The sequence below is a fragment of the Saccostrea echinata genome, unplaced genomic scaffold (genome assembly GCF_033153115.1).
Source record: "Saccostrea echinata isolate AGI-Se365-2 ecotype Australia unplaced genomic scaffold, CSIRO_AGI_Sech_v1 ptg000001l, whole genome shotgun sequence".
Classification (NCBI taxonomy): Eukaryota; Metazoa; Mollusca; class Bivalvia; order Ostreida; family Ostreidae; genus Saccostrea; species Saccostrea echinata.
The window spans coordinates 43,982,108-43,998,451 of NW_026889750.1; the positions used below are offsets into that span (position 1 = coordinate 43,982,108).

The 16,344-nt window shown below is 34.7% G+C and overlaps 1 protein-coding gene across 1 annotated transcript; it reads right to left on the minus strand.

Moving 5' to 3' along the window:
• Positions 1–977: 977 nt before the first annotated feature.
• Positions 978–15,840, minus strand: LOC133192272 (protein FAM184A-like). The gene is made up of 17 exons (XM_061328271.1): positions 15,668–15,840; positions 14,031–14,903; positions 13,774–13,894; positions 13,466–13,647; positions 12,801–13,007; positions 12,428–12,550; positions 9,360–9,521; positions 9,051–9,172; positions 8,644–8,794; positions 7,731–7,943; positions 7,299–7,452; positions 6,777–6,904; positions 6,442–6,626; positions 5,672–5,818; positions 4,637–4,754; positions 4,293–4,397; positions 978–1,996 (listed from the first exon to the last, which is right to left on the minus strand). Exons 1-17 carry the CDS (start codon positions 15,806–15,808, stop codon positions 1,838–1,840), a joined length of 3,291 nt encoding a protein of 1,096 aa, XP_061184255.1. The 5' UTR covers positions 15,809–15,840; the 3' UTR covers positions 978–1,837.
• Positions 15,841–16,344: the final 504 nt, after the last annotated feature.

Below are 16,344 nucleotides of genomic sequence, written 5' to 3' on the forward strand. Positions count from 1 at the left end.
TACACTACATCAAGAAGCTTTCGCACAAGTTTCATCTTATCAGGCCCAGGGGTTCTTGAGAAGATTTTGAAATCACTCCACTATTGTTGGGTGGGGGTGGGGGGGGGGGGGGAGGCTTTTCTTATTTACCCTAGGAAGGGGCATATTCATTCATTTAAATAAAATTGAAATCTTCTTCATTTAAGGATTCTTTGCAATAAAATTGATTGAAATTGAATAACTGATGCTTGAGAAGAAGTCTACAGTTAAGAGATGACAGACTTCATCAGAAAACTTCACTTAAGCCATTGGCTTAGGTGAGATAAATGGTGACCAAATAGAGACCGAGCTAAATATAGCTATGGTGAGAAGAACTATATCACCCACACTCCATGGTGGCCAAAGTATACTAATAAATCATCCAGGGAGGCTCCAAGAAGTAAGGAGTTTTCACACAGATCTAAGCAGATAACTTAAATACAGTGAAAAATAAACTTGTAAATATTTTTCAACACTTTAGTAGTTACACAACTGCCTAACTGATATTTTTCTATCAAGCTATACAGTGAAAATAAACTTGTGAATTTTTTAATTTTTTTGTAACACCTGCATTATTACAATTTCCCTGTTGACATTTGAAGATCTTCTGAGCTTTTAACACCTGCCAATCTGATAAGTAGATAAAACTCCAGAAATAGCTGGCATTACAGAAATTACCAGTATTTGATGTCAATTTGTTTCAGGGAACAAACAAGAGTGTCAATTAAGTAAGCTGCTAAAAAGGGTTATTAAGTTCACTGAGGAGTTGCTCAGAAGTTTTGAAAATAATCTCAAATCAGATTTGGAGCTTAAATAACCTCCTGACTAGATTAACTGGGTACTGGATAGAATACACAAACTGACCACAAAAAAAATTCCCAGTATATCTGTTTCTGGAACTGCTGTCCAATCTTTTTGACACATCAACAATAAAAATATGTTCAAAACAAACAACTAAATCTATTGGCCTACCTTATTTATTCCCATGACCAATCAGTTGTTAGAGTCTTTACATGATCAATAATTCTCAAAAAAACAGTAAAGAACATTGAAATAACACATTAGTTGATATCCTTAACCTGCAGTTTAGGGAACCATTGATCATAAAAATCACAATTAAAAAATCATTATACATGTTTGCACATGATAAAAATAATTTTCATGTATGTTTACAAATAAAAAAAAACCTGAAGATAATAAACAAAGAATAACAAGATACAAGCAAATAACAAATGAATTGATCACAGCAACAAGTTTGTTGGACGGACAGCAACAAGTTTGTTGGACGGACAATGATGATAAATGCAGTCGAGAGTCAGCAATACTGAATTAAATGTTTATCACAGATTGGCTTTTATACATTGTTAACACTGGTCTATGCTAATGGCAGGCCTGAGTCTGCAGGTGTTCTGTTTGTGTGTGCGTGGGTTTGTCAAACAGAGATTTTCACTATTGGTTTCCAAATTTGCCAGTATTTCAGTCAGAGCTAAGTTTACAACAAAAAACTGCTTCATACATGTGCAAACACAAGATGGAACCTGCTTTTCCTTCCAAATAATAAATCCTCTCTTTCTCCAGTAGACTTAGATGTGTACAGAATTTCAGCTGCCTCATCATTCTATCTGCACTTCTTTTATGTGATTACATGAAGACATAAAAGCTTTAAATGGTCCTTTTCCGTCAGATATTGTGACCTTTCTACAGGCCCATCCATTATAAAGCCTATTATGTGAAGATATCAGTCCTTACTGGCTCTACATGTATATTTTCACGCTCATAAATAGACTAGCACTATTGAAATATCACAGAGTGAATCATATCATTTGACAAATTTCTTCGTGAAGGATGGCAGAGGTTTGGAGGGGTTCAGTGGATCGTGGTGCATGGGGGAGTTAGGGAGTGGGTCCAAGCGGTGGCTTCCTAGATTTGGTTGACTGGAATGTTTGGACACAGCTGGCTTCTCTCCCTTCTTAGGTTTCTGGTAAAAAAAATTACATTAAGCAAACATTGAATATAATGAAATGCTCAATTTTAATTTCTTTTCTAGAATAAAGTTTAGGTGCAGATCTGCAACACCCTTATTGTGTCACCTACAGAGCAGGGTGACACTTACGGATCACTTTACCCGAGGTCTGTCTGTGTCCATCCATCTGTTACACCCTATATCTTGAGAACTGTAAGAGGTATGGATTTGATATTTTGTACATATATTGCTTGACACTTTGGCTTTTGTAAAATACCATGGTTATTGACCTTTTGACTCTTAAACTTGATCTTTAACCTACTTTTCAAAATAATGAATTGTGCCAATACACAGCATATTTTTGACATTTAAGAGGTAAGTCAATGTTATTTGGCATGTGCACTGTTTGCCATAAAACATTATGAAAATACCATTATTACATCTTCTTGACCTTAACCTTTGACCTACTTTGCAAAAATTACTCCTGACACAACTGAACCTGTGTCTTGAGTGTCTTGAGAATTTTGAGAGGCAAGGTTTTGATAATTAGCATTTATATCATAAGTTTATGAGCTCTGACACTGTTCTTTGAAACTGTATGCTATACATTTATCAAGAACACTGAAATTTAAAATACTATGAAAATACATCAGGATCCATATACCAAAAGGATGGTTGTCCACTGACAATTGCTGTAAAGACAGACAAAATCTTTTTTGGAGGATAGTTGGATTAAACACGTGTTTACAAAATGAAAAATAATTTCATTTTTCATTTTAGCTTTGGGGGTTGAGGAATCATACTTCTATTTGATTGCCAAATTTTATATGACAAATGCTATTCTATTGGTCTTACTATCAATGGATTTTTTTTTCTTTGCAGGCAATAACTATAATGCTAGTAATAAATAAATAGATGACCAAGCCATCTTTAAAAAATTGTTTGGTTGCCCTCTCCCAACTGACTGAAAAATCACCCGACTCCAAACTTTTTTAACCTCCAGGACGCAATTATTTTTTTATGCATTCTGGAAATTCAGCGTTGATTTTGAAATTTTCTTGGGAAATAAAATTCTCACCTACCTACCAACCCAATTTTTTTCATCCTGAGTTGGGAGAGGGCAAGCAAATCATTTTAAAGTTGACCCCACCTTTAGATTTCTTTTAATTGTTAATGATGCTATAGAGCAGGCGACACAAGCATTCCTTTGAACACTAGTTTTTTCAATTTTATTTTACCACAATGTTTTACAGGCCTTTTTAAACTGCTCATATGACTGAATTGAAAGTCTTTTTATTGAATGGACTATTTAGGTGACTTTTAATCTCAAGTTCTCAAGGTGTGTATCTACGACAGTCTTCACTGCAAGTATGTCTCTCAAAAAACAAGCATATTGGTTTAAAAATTTTAGTCCACAGTATTTTTGATACAGCTGCAATTTACAAAAATAAAATTTGCATGAACCCCGCTAAGTTGTGTATCATCAAAATATCAGAACATGAAGAAAAGATGTCATTGTTCAAGAAGTTCTAATTTTTTCCAGTTTTAACCACTGCGTAATCAATCATATCTTTATAGATACTAGTGGGATTCAAAATAAATACAAATGGTTTTCCTTTCCACACATTTTCTTCTTTTAATGATTCCACATATAGTTTGACATTTGATAAATAATATACAGGAGTGTCACCATTTAAGTCCTCCCACAAAATTGTATACAACCAACTTGCACATTTTGAGCATCCCACAATACTTGCACAGTAAGTAGCAATGTGTTAGTCCCCACCTTGGTGTTAATTGGTGGTGATGAGATTATTGTCCATTGTTTGTTTTTTACATATGTCATTCTAGTGGTCTACTTGTAGTACACATGTACAGAAAAAATAACTGTACTGTGTTTATTACATCATAATTAAACATATCAATAGGTGATTTTGAAATCAGGAAAGGGAGATAAGCCTGTGAGACAACTTAGAACATGCTGTGATTTGTTACATCAAATAAATTACTAAGTAAACAATATATTCCTTCATGTTGTCTGTGGACATTTGTGCTTATTTGTTTTCTACGTGGCCAATAATAAAACAGCTATGACTTTCAAATTTTTAAACAAAATACTTTGACAATTCAAACGTAGAGAAATAAACTGAAAGTCTATGTGTGAGGCATATCTGAAAATTTGTCCACAGCAAATGTGTTAGTTTGCTTCACAATAAGAAATGAATGACACATTGTTACCTGGTACAATAGACAAAGTCACCAAGTACAAGAATCATACTAGTCATAGAACTACAGAGAGAATCAGACATACCTTCGCCAATGGGTTAATGACTCCTACGTTGGTTGTGTTATTAAACACCTTGTTAAAGTTGGTTTCCCTGTTTACTAGCTCCAGCTGATAATATCTCTTCTCATCCTGTAAGAGAACATACAATGTTAACAAAGGTCATTAAGTCCACTGAGAGAAACAACATGAAGAATTTAGATGTACAACACTGAGCTCCAGTGACTGACAAAATATGTGTTCTGCCTAATCTATTGAATGAATTTCAATGTTCTATTATTGGACAACAACATTAATTTGTTGGCCTATTTCTCTATCATTATTTGTATGTGTACAGACATAAACTGCTTCAGAGAAGACTTAACACATACTATCAATTGTTTCATTCGTCCCTCTCTCTCAGCGATTGCATCCCTTAGCTGCTGGATCAGTTCGAGGTCCTCAGGGCGGGAGTCCCGGTTATTATACTTCTCCTCAGCCTCCTCCAACCTATCAGACAAAAGGTCAAAGGTCATAAAGCATAAAATAACAATCTTACATTATGCTTGGTGAAACTTGTCCAAAACATTGGAAAATTATATCAACTTTAATGTACTAGAGCAGGTATAATGCAATGTACCGGTAACTCATTTTTAGGAAAACAAGAGTTGTCTTACTGGGACTGATACAATACACCATGCAAAGGCCACTTTTAAAACATGGTACATTTCAAATGCTGCATAGATAAAAGAATCCAAAGATGTGCCTCATCATTAAGTCTGCAGCATACATCCTTTGTGGTATGCTTTAAGTGCTAAATCCTTTCTCTCTTATGTCAATGAAGCATAAAATCTAGGTCAGATGCAGCATACAATGCATGCACCAGACAGTAATTCAACATTATCTTGTGTGCACATTTAGTTTGTACATCATGTGTGAGAAAGAAAAAACAGGTCTTAATGCTGTTCTTGACCACGGTCACTCAAGCTTAACCAAAGACAGATCTAAGTGCAAGTTTCCTTTAGTTCCCACTTGTAATAAGCTTAGAACAAACTTCAAAGCTACACTTAACAGGATACATTGCAGGAGAAATTGTAGATCAGGTGCAGCATATACATCATGCATTACACTAAGTGTAGAGGCACCATGTCTGCAATTTTGTTTTAGATACCTTAAGAGATAAGTTAGAAAGTGATCTTAACACTGAGCTTAATCTTGCATCATAGTGACACACAGCAGATAGACAGACATCTAGACAGATGGAAATGAGAATTCCAGTAAACTATCTATACTACTCTGCAAGATGCTGTATAATTACAATTAATGAAGAGTTTATCTTGTTAAAAAAGTAATCAAAATTAAGTGAGATGGACAAGAGTTATGGCCCTTGCCCTAAAATGAATTCTGTGGAATACTGAGATACATACATGATCTGTAACTCCGAGATCTTGTCCTTCAGAATGTCCTGTGCCTCAGTAAATTCAGACATCATAGACTCTGACTCCCTGGAAAAGTCCTGCTTAACATTTTCCAGTTGCTGTAGGTGGCGCTTGTTAAGCACTTCTTCTTTTTTCCTGAACAACCAAAGCATTTGTTATTCATGAACAAGTGTGAGTCATTTCTTATTTGTTAACTTTGCTCGAGTTTATTATAGTGATTTACTGTGTGATTATTTATTGGAAAGGTTTTTTTCTTGGGCAGAGAATGTGTTCGGGTAAATTGGGCACTACTTATTTTTTGATCTATACTTTGGATATAAATAAAATCTACAGACAATTCTCCAATTATCGCCATCCAATTCAATCACCATTCTTGCAATAATGCCATATTTTCTCAGGAACATTTTTCCTGCTATATAAAATCCCTTTTATAATGCTAAATTCGCAAAATCATTAATATATGTAATTAAAATATTAAGATAACATTTTGAATAAAGAAACACAAAATATTTTATTCCCAAGAATGGTTACTCCATTTCATACTACGAAAGAACCTGTGTCCTCTGTTTTCCCCAAGATGCAAAAATTCATCGCCACATGCACTAAACTGCCATGATTTCCAAATGACAAAAGTGTGTTTTATTGAGAGTTGATGTATTTTGTCTTTTAAAACTCTATTCTTTCTGTAGTTGTTTAGCATCTTACTTAAGCTGTATCTTTGCATATCAAACATGAGTTATAATTATGTTGGGTCTTACTTGAGCTGTAGGTTTGCGTCATTGCGGATTTTGACGATATCCTTTCCCTTTTGTTCCAGCTCTCTCATCAGATGATCAATATTGTCCTTGAGTTTCTGGATCTCCTCCTGTAGGTTTTTAATGTGTCTCTCTCTCTGTGTAATCTCTGCCTTCAGTTCCTCAATCTGCATACCATGATCTCTGTCCTGTATCAAACAATACAAAGCAATTAATTGATGCTTCTTGGTATTTCTCTCTCCTAAGTTAGTTGTAAAATAATGTTTTATATGAATGTTGATGAAAAATAATGAGCAGTGATATTCAATTAGGTGGACAGTGCTTTGTTCATCTCTTACCCTCTGGTGAGAGATTTCCACCGCTCGCTCGAGCTCGAGTCTAGCAGCCTCCAGCTGCTGTTCATGTGATGTAGTGACCTCTGACATGTGGGTCATGTGACGCTCGTGCAGCTCCTCCTTAGTTGTCTCTATACAAAGAGAGCAAAATAATAATGTAAGTATTTATTAATGGTAATCTAAGAAATTTAATGTTGGAGAATAATTTCTAAATACAAAATTTTACATATAGAACATTAAGTAGGATAAACTACGCAAAAAAAAGTCAGTGAATTTCTAATTACCTGGTAATTCTCCCACACCCCACCCCCTCAATTTTTTTTTTAAATTTTTTATGTTTCTAGTAATATATAATTTTAAGGAGCTATAGACCTTTCTATTTCACATATTTTATATCACTTAATATTTTTCTTTAACCTACCAATTTCTTGTAGGCCCTTTTATGTCCCTACTATAGATTTTCAGAGGACCAATAAATTTTCACTATAATGACCAGTCTCTTCCTTGGTATATATTCTCACTCACCTAACACTTTCCTGTGGGCATTTTTCTGTTCCTCTAGGGCCTGCTGCTTTAATCTCTCAGCCTCCAATTTCAGGCCCTCTAGGGCTGCTTTATGAGCTGTGATGGATGTCTGCATTTCATCTATGTGTTTGGATTTCAGACTGGTCTCAAGCTCCTAAATAAGATTATTCATACATTGAACTATACATAAAGTACTGCATAATTTAGAGTTCAATCTACAGAGAGATTACAGATTACAGTTCTGCTTATGTGCTACAAAAAATAGAAATTTCAATTTTTTCATTTGTTTCAATTTACTTTCAAGACTTTTAATGTAAGACAGGTCATAAAAATCAATATCAAAGGAATAACTCATAACAAATGCAGTTTTCACTTGCATGATACTGGAAGATTCGTAGCAATATTATTTTCATGTTTAGCTTTGTCCCGAACCTGAATTTCCTCTTCCTTTTGTTTGATGAGAACCTGTATTTCTGCTGTATGCTTAGCTTCAATGGCAGCAACCTCTTGAGCAAATTCCTCGGCAGCTTGTGCCATTCTCTCCTCTAGACGGCATTTTTCTTCAGCAGCCTCTCTCTGGAGTCTCTCAAGCTCACCAGCACTGATTGTCTGAGCATTGTTTAATTTGCTCTTCAACTCATTCACCTATTTAAAAAAAACCAAGCACTTATTTATTTCAATAACATCAGAATTTGACAAGTGAGATATCTGACTTATAGCAAAATTCGCAAAGATTTCCCCACAGAAACATTTCCATGTTTACAGTAAATCTGTTGATAATTCCATGTTCCAAAACTGATTGATTTCATTTTTTTCAAAGATTGATGAAAACATCTACATGCCATAAAAAACATCAAACTGAACTTACTGAAGGTGTATTTCATTCTATAAAGAACAGATGAATTTGATGATTTTATATTAATCCACATACTCTAAGAGTGATGATTTTATATTAATCCACATACTCTAAGAGTGATGATTTTATATTAATCCATAGCTCTAAGATTGATGATTTTATATTAATCCATAACTCTAAGATTGATGATTTTATATTAATCCATATACTCTAAGACTGATGATTTTATATTAATCCAGATTTTATATTAATCCATATACTCTAAGATTGATGATTTTATATTAATCCATATACTCTAACATTGATGATTTTATATTAATCCATATACTCTAGGAGTGATGATTTCATATAAATCCATATACTCTAAGAGTGATAATTTTATATTAATCCATATACTCTAAGAGTGATGATTTTATATTAATCCATATACTCTTAGAGTGATGATTTTATTTTAATCCATATACTCTAGGAGTAACTTTTTGATCTAACCTGTTTCTGTAGCTCATTAACAATGTTCTCCCATCCCCGTTTGGAGGCGGCAATTTCCTCGTCTTTTAGTCGTGATAATTGTTGTAGGGCCGCCTTCTTCTCCTCTTCCTTTTGCTGAGTCAGTTCCCGTCGCAGGTCTGCTGTTTCTTTCCTGTAAGTAGTAACGCATATAAATTTAATGCCTGTACCAAAAAATCTTTTAACAATACCAGTAATCCTTCTTCTTTTAGGTTGGTATCCCCCACCCCTAAAAAGGGGGGGGGGGGGAATTTTCATCCCTACAATTTAAATTTAATCTAAGAAACTTTATGCTACCTACCTTGTCTTATGAACCAACTTGTGATCAAAATTTATCTTATTTTCAGAGAGCAAACATGTATGGCAGGAGTTTGATATCATCTACTAACTTGAGTGTATCAGACCATTTTCCTTCCAAGTCTGCTGACAACTTCTCAAGTTTGGTTTTTATGTCTGCCTGTGCCTCTATCATTTTTGCATCATACAAATTCTGTAGCTTGTCTAGTTGTACCTGAAATCATAGAAAAACAATTAAGTATCTCTAAATACTGTACAATGACAAAACATGTAATGAAATTTGGTTTGAATAACAAAGTTTTTAAAACTCTTAGCATTTAAGAATTGTTAAAGTCAATGTACTTCATAAACAGTGTATTTATATAAATATCTTTTTTACTATAAGAGGACCTATTTCTGACCTTGAAATTAGCAGCATTAGTTTTGGACATTCGGAGCTCCTCTCTGGTTTTCTCTAACTCTGACTGTAATCGGTGTGATGCATCTTTAAGACTGGAGATCTGACTGGAGGCAGTGCCCAGGCCACTCTCACTCTCCCGGACAATCCTCTCAAGTCTCTGGACCTATCAATATGTCACATACATTAATAATTCATATAATGAGGTCCTGACACAAGAATTAATACTTCATACTTTATCATACAATATAATTAAAACAAATTTCAAACATCTTCTTCTTATGCACATTTATCTCCAAATTAGAGATTGCTTAGAAAAAATGTTAAAATGTAGCATCAGATGTGGATATCATTAAAAATATCATATTACATAACAAATCTCTGTAGCTATACTGTACCCCAATATATAACACATCTATTTTCCATTTGATACTAAAACCTTGTACAAATGTGTTTAAAAACCATTTTTCACTTTTCAGATGCTGATTTTGACAAATATTATTCTCAATCATTGCATCTGAGTGCCATTTTGAATGCTTCAATAGATTAGATCCTATGCTTACTCCTCCTAGGTGATGTGATCCCACATCAATTACCTTTTCATTGAGAAAATATATCTGTTGGTATCAATGCTATTTACGGAATAACTATCTAATTTTTTGGATTCATGATGTGATCAATCGAGTGGCTTGCGTGATAATTTGCATAAATGCCGAAGGTGTTTATGCATAAAATTATCACGCAAGCCAATTGATTGATCATCGTCATGAATCCAAAAAATCTGACAGTTATTCCTTATATCTACATGCTCCTGATTCTGCAAATTCCCGTGCTAATAGCCCCGCTTCTGTCTCTATTTGTCCCGCCCCACACGTGATTTTTTTTTACCGCCCCTATCGATGAACCAGTAGATTTATGTAGAAATAAAGTATTTTTACAATTTGTAATTTTATCTCGGACAAAGACATTGGAAATGTAAATATTGTATCATTCACAAAAGGCATCAAATCAAGGTGTTTTAAATTTTACTTAGTTATAGCACTTTGATTTTATAATTATAAGCATTTTTGTGTAGAATTCCTGCATGTATTTCAATCCACATTTACTGCTTTTAGTTTTCACTCCAGTATACACAATGTACATGTATACTGTAAATATTTGTACAAGTAAAAATAATTACCATGTACTGCAATAGCATATGTTATTGAAAATTGCTCTTATATTGTAATAAACTAAGACCCATTATTATGACACATCTCTGTACAGCATTGTGAATGGTGAATAAACTAAGACCCATTATTATGACCCACCTGTTTACAGTATTGTGAATAGTGATAAATTAAGACCCATTATCATGACCAACCTGTTAACAGCATTGTGAATGGTGAATAAACTAAGACCCATTATTATGACACACCTGTTTACAGCATTGTGAATGGTGAATAAACTAAGACCCATTATTATGACCCACCTGTTTACAGTATTGTGAATAGTGAATAAATTAAGACCCATTATCATGACCCACCTGTTTACAGCATTGTGAATAGTGAATAAACTAAGACCCATTATTATGACACACCTGTGTACAGCATTGTGAATGGTGAATAAACTTAAAAACCCATTATTATGACCCACCTGTGTACAGCACTGTAAATGGTGAATAAACTAAGACTCATTATTATGACACACCTGTGTACAGCACTGTAAATGGTGAATAAACTAAGACTCATTATTATGACACACCTGTGTACAGCACTGTAAATAGTGAATAAACTAAGACTCATTATTATGACCCACCTGTGTACAGCACTGTAAATGGTGAATAAACTAAGACCCATTATTATGACACACCTGTTTACAGCATTGTGAATGATGAATAAACTAAGACCCATTATTATGACACACCTGTTTACAGCACTGTGAATGGTGAATAAACTAAGACCCATTATTATGACACACCTGTTTACAGCATTGTGAATGATGAATAAACTAAGACCCATTATTATGACACACCTGTTTACAGCATTATGAATGATGAATAAACTAAGACCCATTATTATGACACACCTGTTTACAGCACTGTGAATGGTGAATAAACTAAGACCCATTATTATGACACACCTGTTTACAGTATTGTGAATAGTGAATAAATTAAGACCCATTATCATGACCCACCTGTTTACAGCATTGTGAATGGTGAATAAACTAAGACCCATTATTATGACCCAGCTGTTTACAGTATTGTGAATAGTGAATAAACTAAGACCCATTATTATGACACACCTGTGTACAGCATTGTGAATGGTGAATAAACTTAAAAACCCATTATTATGACCCACCTGTGTACAGCACTGTAAATGGTGAATAAACTAAGACTCATTATTATGACCCACCTGTGTACAGCACTGTAAATGGTGAATAAACTAAGACTCATTATTATGACACACCTGTGTACAGCACTGTAAATGGTGAATAAATTAAGACCCATTATCATGACCAACCTGTTTACAGCATTGTGAATGGTGAATAAACTAAGACTCATTATTATGACACACCTGTTTACAGCACTGTGAATGGTGAATAAACTAAGACCCATTATTATGACACACCTGTTTACAGCATTGTGAATGATGAATAAACTAAGACCCATTATTATGACACACCTGTTTACAGCATTGTGAATGGTGAATAAACTAAGACCCATTATTATGACACACCTGTTTACAGCACTGTAAATGATGAATAAACTAAGACCCATTATTATGACCCACCTGTTTACAGCATTGTGAATGATGAATAAACTAAGACCCATTATTATGACACACCTGTTTACAGCACTGTGAATGGTGAATAAACTAAGACCCATTATTATGACCCACCTGTTTACAGCATTGTGAATGATGAATAAACTAAGACCCATTATTATGACCCACCTGTTTACAGCATTGTGAATGGTGAATAAACTAACACCCATTATTATGACACACCTGTTTACAGCATTGTGAATGATGAATAAACTAACACCCATTATTATGACACACCTGTTTACAGCATTGTGAATGGTGACATTACCTCTGATTCAGCAGCTGCTAGCTTGTTTATCAAGTCCTGCTTGGTTCTTTCAAACTCATTCAGTAATGATGATTTGTCCTTGTTTAATCTCTCCACATCTTCATGGTATTTCTTCAACATTTCCTTGAAATAAATTAAGCTGTCATTAATATGTTAGCTAGTATTTGCACAGCTTGTGAAAATGTTGCAACATACACTATATCACACTGGCTAAGGCACATTGTTTAAATCTCAAGTTTTACATGAATTGGGAAACAAGAAATCATGTTAAAGGCTTTTCTTGTAAAAATTATTTCTACCACATTAAAAATAGCTATAAATACTCTGCAAATAATTTGTCAGGTAGAAATATCAGTCCCTCCCTTCCACCTACCTCTTTGGTTTGAGTCAGTTGAGTCTCTGCCTTTTGTTTGGTCATCTCTAAACTTTCTGAGTGAGCTTTGTTCAGTTGTTGTACATCATGTGTGTGTTTATCTGTCAGCTCTTTTTCTCTAGCTGCTGATTTTTCCCTCAGAGTCTGAATTTCCCTCTCCAATCTTGTCATCATTGTCTGCTTCTCAATAGACAGATCCTCTAGAGACTGAAAAAGTAGGGGGTTAAGATTTTGTTACTTATCTCTGTACAGAATCAGGATCAGCCATTGACCAGATACAATGACTTGAGCTGCAATCTTTAATACAGGACAAGTTCAACATCAGCTAATCAACAAACTAGTGATTTGAGCCCTGACCTTTGATCAAGTAGGTTCATTTTGACTCCTAATGCCATTAGATCCCTTGTGTAGCGAGTATGTAAGCAGATCAAAGATCTAATCTTAATTACCATAAATTAACCTCTAACAAAAAATGTCAAACTTGAACTACCGTATTTTATCATGTCATTTACAACATGACCTTCTTCACTGAACATTCTATATTAGTGACTTACCTATGCCAGGTATTTGAACTGTGACCTTTGGCTGTAAACCATGCTCTAGATCACTGACTTATCTGTGCCAATGATCTGTAGTGTGACTTTCGATTTTAGAACCTGTCTTACCTGTTCAAGTGACTTGAGCTGTGATCTTTGATTCTCTGTTAGGGAATCTTTCTGATTCTCTAGTGACTTGCGTTCTGACTCGAGCCAGCTTAGTCTGTCTTTCAGTTTTCTTATCTCATCTTCCAGTTCCTTAATCTTTGAAGTCTTCTGAATGTTGGTTCCTTCCAGCTGGCCAATATGAACTACAAAAAGACATGTTCAAAGTTTCTCATTTGGTAACTGACAGTCTTGTTGCTCATTCAGATCCCATTTCTTTTCACTAAGACAATACCACAAATGCTGACAATAGAGTTACAGCCTGATCTCACCTGACTTTTTCTGAAGGTCTTCCGCCTGCTGACTACATCTCTCTTTGGTGGCCACAAGCTCAGACTGCAGCTCCTTCAGCCTCTTACTGGCATCTGTTGCCTCCATTTTGGCTTCCTGCAACTGTTGAACAAAAAAAAAATGATCCCATGAACTAAGGAAAACACTCACAGAGTTTGTGACTTAAACTCTTTCTCCATTTTTTTTTTTTGGAAAGATTTTTAAATCTATGTCAATGGCATCAAGATATTAAACCAACCTGTTTGAACAGTCCAGATGATGTTGAGTCTTTGTCTTTCATTGTCTCCCTCAGACCCTCCAATTCTTTTCGTAATTTGTCCACATTTTCCTCGCTGACTGACAAATCATTTACGAGGCGTTCAATTTGAAGTTTTAGCTCTTTCTGCTGCGACAAGAAGTCCTTTTTCAGTTTCTCTTGTTCTTCTTTGTAACGATTCACTACATCTTCTACAGAACTGTCTTTTGCATTTTGTAACACTTCCAACTCCTTCTCGTAAAAAGCTTTGGCCTTGGCAAGCTTGGACTCATAGTCATCTGTGAGTTTCTGTTTTTCAGTGTTTAGTGTTTCACATTGTGTTTTCAGTCCTTCTAACTCAACCTTATATTTATCCTCTATTTTAGCACATTCATTTAACCAGTCATTGTTCTGGGATCGGAAGAAATCACGGAGTTCATCCATTTCCTTGGTGTGGATTTTTTTCTGCTCATCCAAAGTCTTCTCTTTCTCTGAATCCATTTCTTTCCTCCATAATTCAAACTTAGACAACTGTTCCTCAAAGTGACGCTTCGCTGTCAGGACCTCCTGTGAGAGTTCCAGATATTTCTGTGAATGTTCCGTTTTGAGTTTGGTCTCACGTTCCTCTGCTTGTCTCTTAAAGTTCTCAAATTTGCTGAGGGCTTCTTTTTTGTGCTTTTCATGCTCTGCCACACAGTTCTGTAGGTTGGATATGGTGTGTTTGTGGTCACTTTCACTATCAATTTTTTGTTTGAACTTGAGGATTTTCTCCCTCGTTTCAGACAACAACTGCTGTATTTGTTCTTCATGTTGTTCCTTCAGTGTTTGGACAACTGCTTCATGTTCATCATTCTTGGTGTTAAGTGCATATATAACCTTGCAAAATGAAAAATAAATAATTCATTCAACAACCTTAATCAAAGTTAAAGAATTACAGTATTATCCAATATACAGGCCTACCACTAGCTGCAAAACTATAGTGTTATGGTTTTATATTTCAGTCTAATTGACCATAATGCCACAGATCCCGTAATGCAAATATGGTGTAATTTATGGCGCAAGATTTTCTGCACATGGTTGGGAAGAATTTCTCCACTTTCCAGCATTGGTCAATCAACTACTCTTCACTCCCTAATTCCAGACACATTCTTTGACCAACCTTTATATTTAATCCACCTCCTAACCCTTTACAATCGTCTCTACAGACCAATAAACTCGCTTGTTTTGAATTTTTTGCCTACCACTGCACCTGCATGTACTATGCGATTATGATTTCATATTTTAATAACTCAATTTTTTTCTGTTTCAGCTTTGTTGAACAAAAATAAAGCATATCTCTAACAAATATGAAAACAAGATCAGATATCCTGACTTATTCTTTTACTAACACTGCCAGACATTCACAATGTTGCAGAGGAAATTCGAGTACCTTTCAACCCTACATTTTAAATCAAATTCCAGTTCTTTACACGTTTTTTTAAATTAATCAGATGATGTACATGTATATGGAATAAAGTGTTAAATAATATATATCTGTTGGTATGTATTGACTAGACATTTATTTATCGAGATTCTTCATCATCTTTGACTACGTTTACCAAGTGGCTAACACATAAGCAAAATGATGTCTTAATACTTACTTTTGTGAGCTGTGCGATTTTCTTTGACATCTTAAGATGCATGTCTTGTGTAACCTCCGAATTATTATTCGGGTTTCCCGGTAAAGTGCCATATTTTCCATTTTGATAATGGTTAAACGAATTTTTGGCACTTGTCGCCATTTTGACGAACCCTCTCTCTACTTCTTGCGCATTAAAATAGTTCTGAAATACGCTTCATACAAAATTATTATTCCATCTTTTTTAATACTCGGTGATATGAACATTTTATTATAAAAGATTTATTCAATTTCCCCTTTATCTGGAAGTAATTCGTGTATTTACCTTAATTTTTACACTAACCTTAAATTAGTACGCGATGTGATTCGTCGTGTTATGGTTTACACGTTGCTAAGAACAGCAGGTGGTTGGAGTTATCGCCCTTAAGCTTCCAGGGCGGAAAATTCAAAGAACGTTTACTGTTTAAGCCCAGTCATTTTTCATGAGACATCAAACTAATTGCATCATAATTTCTTTTGTAATAAATAAATAAACTTTTGAATGCACAAATTAAATGAATTAAAAAAAACTAACAAAATCGGATGAGGGAAAGCATTATTTGGGGTTAATAAAGAATCTGGGGGGATAAGACGAGCCATGTGCCCATGCCCATTTTTCGGCTATGCAAGAACATTTAGTGGAAAAAATCTCTCAATTGT

Bases quoted from the DNA above. Each gene is read 5' to 3' on its own strand.
- LOC133192272 (XM_061328271.1), bottom strand. From the start codon at position 15,808: ATGGCGACAAGTGCCAAAAATTCGTTTAACCATTATCAAAATGGAAAA. The intron at 7,944-8,643 runs GTTAGATCAAAA...TTTTTTAAATAG, and splicing joins TTAATGAGCTACAGAAACAG to GTGAATGAGTTGAAGAGCAA. The intron at 7,453-7,730 runs GTTCGGGACAAA...AATCTTATTTAG, and splicing joins AAAAGGAAGAGGAAATTCAG to GAGCTTGAGACCAGTCTGAA.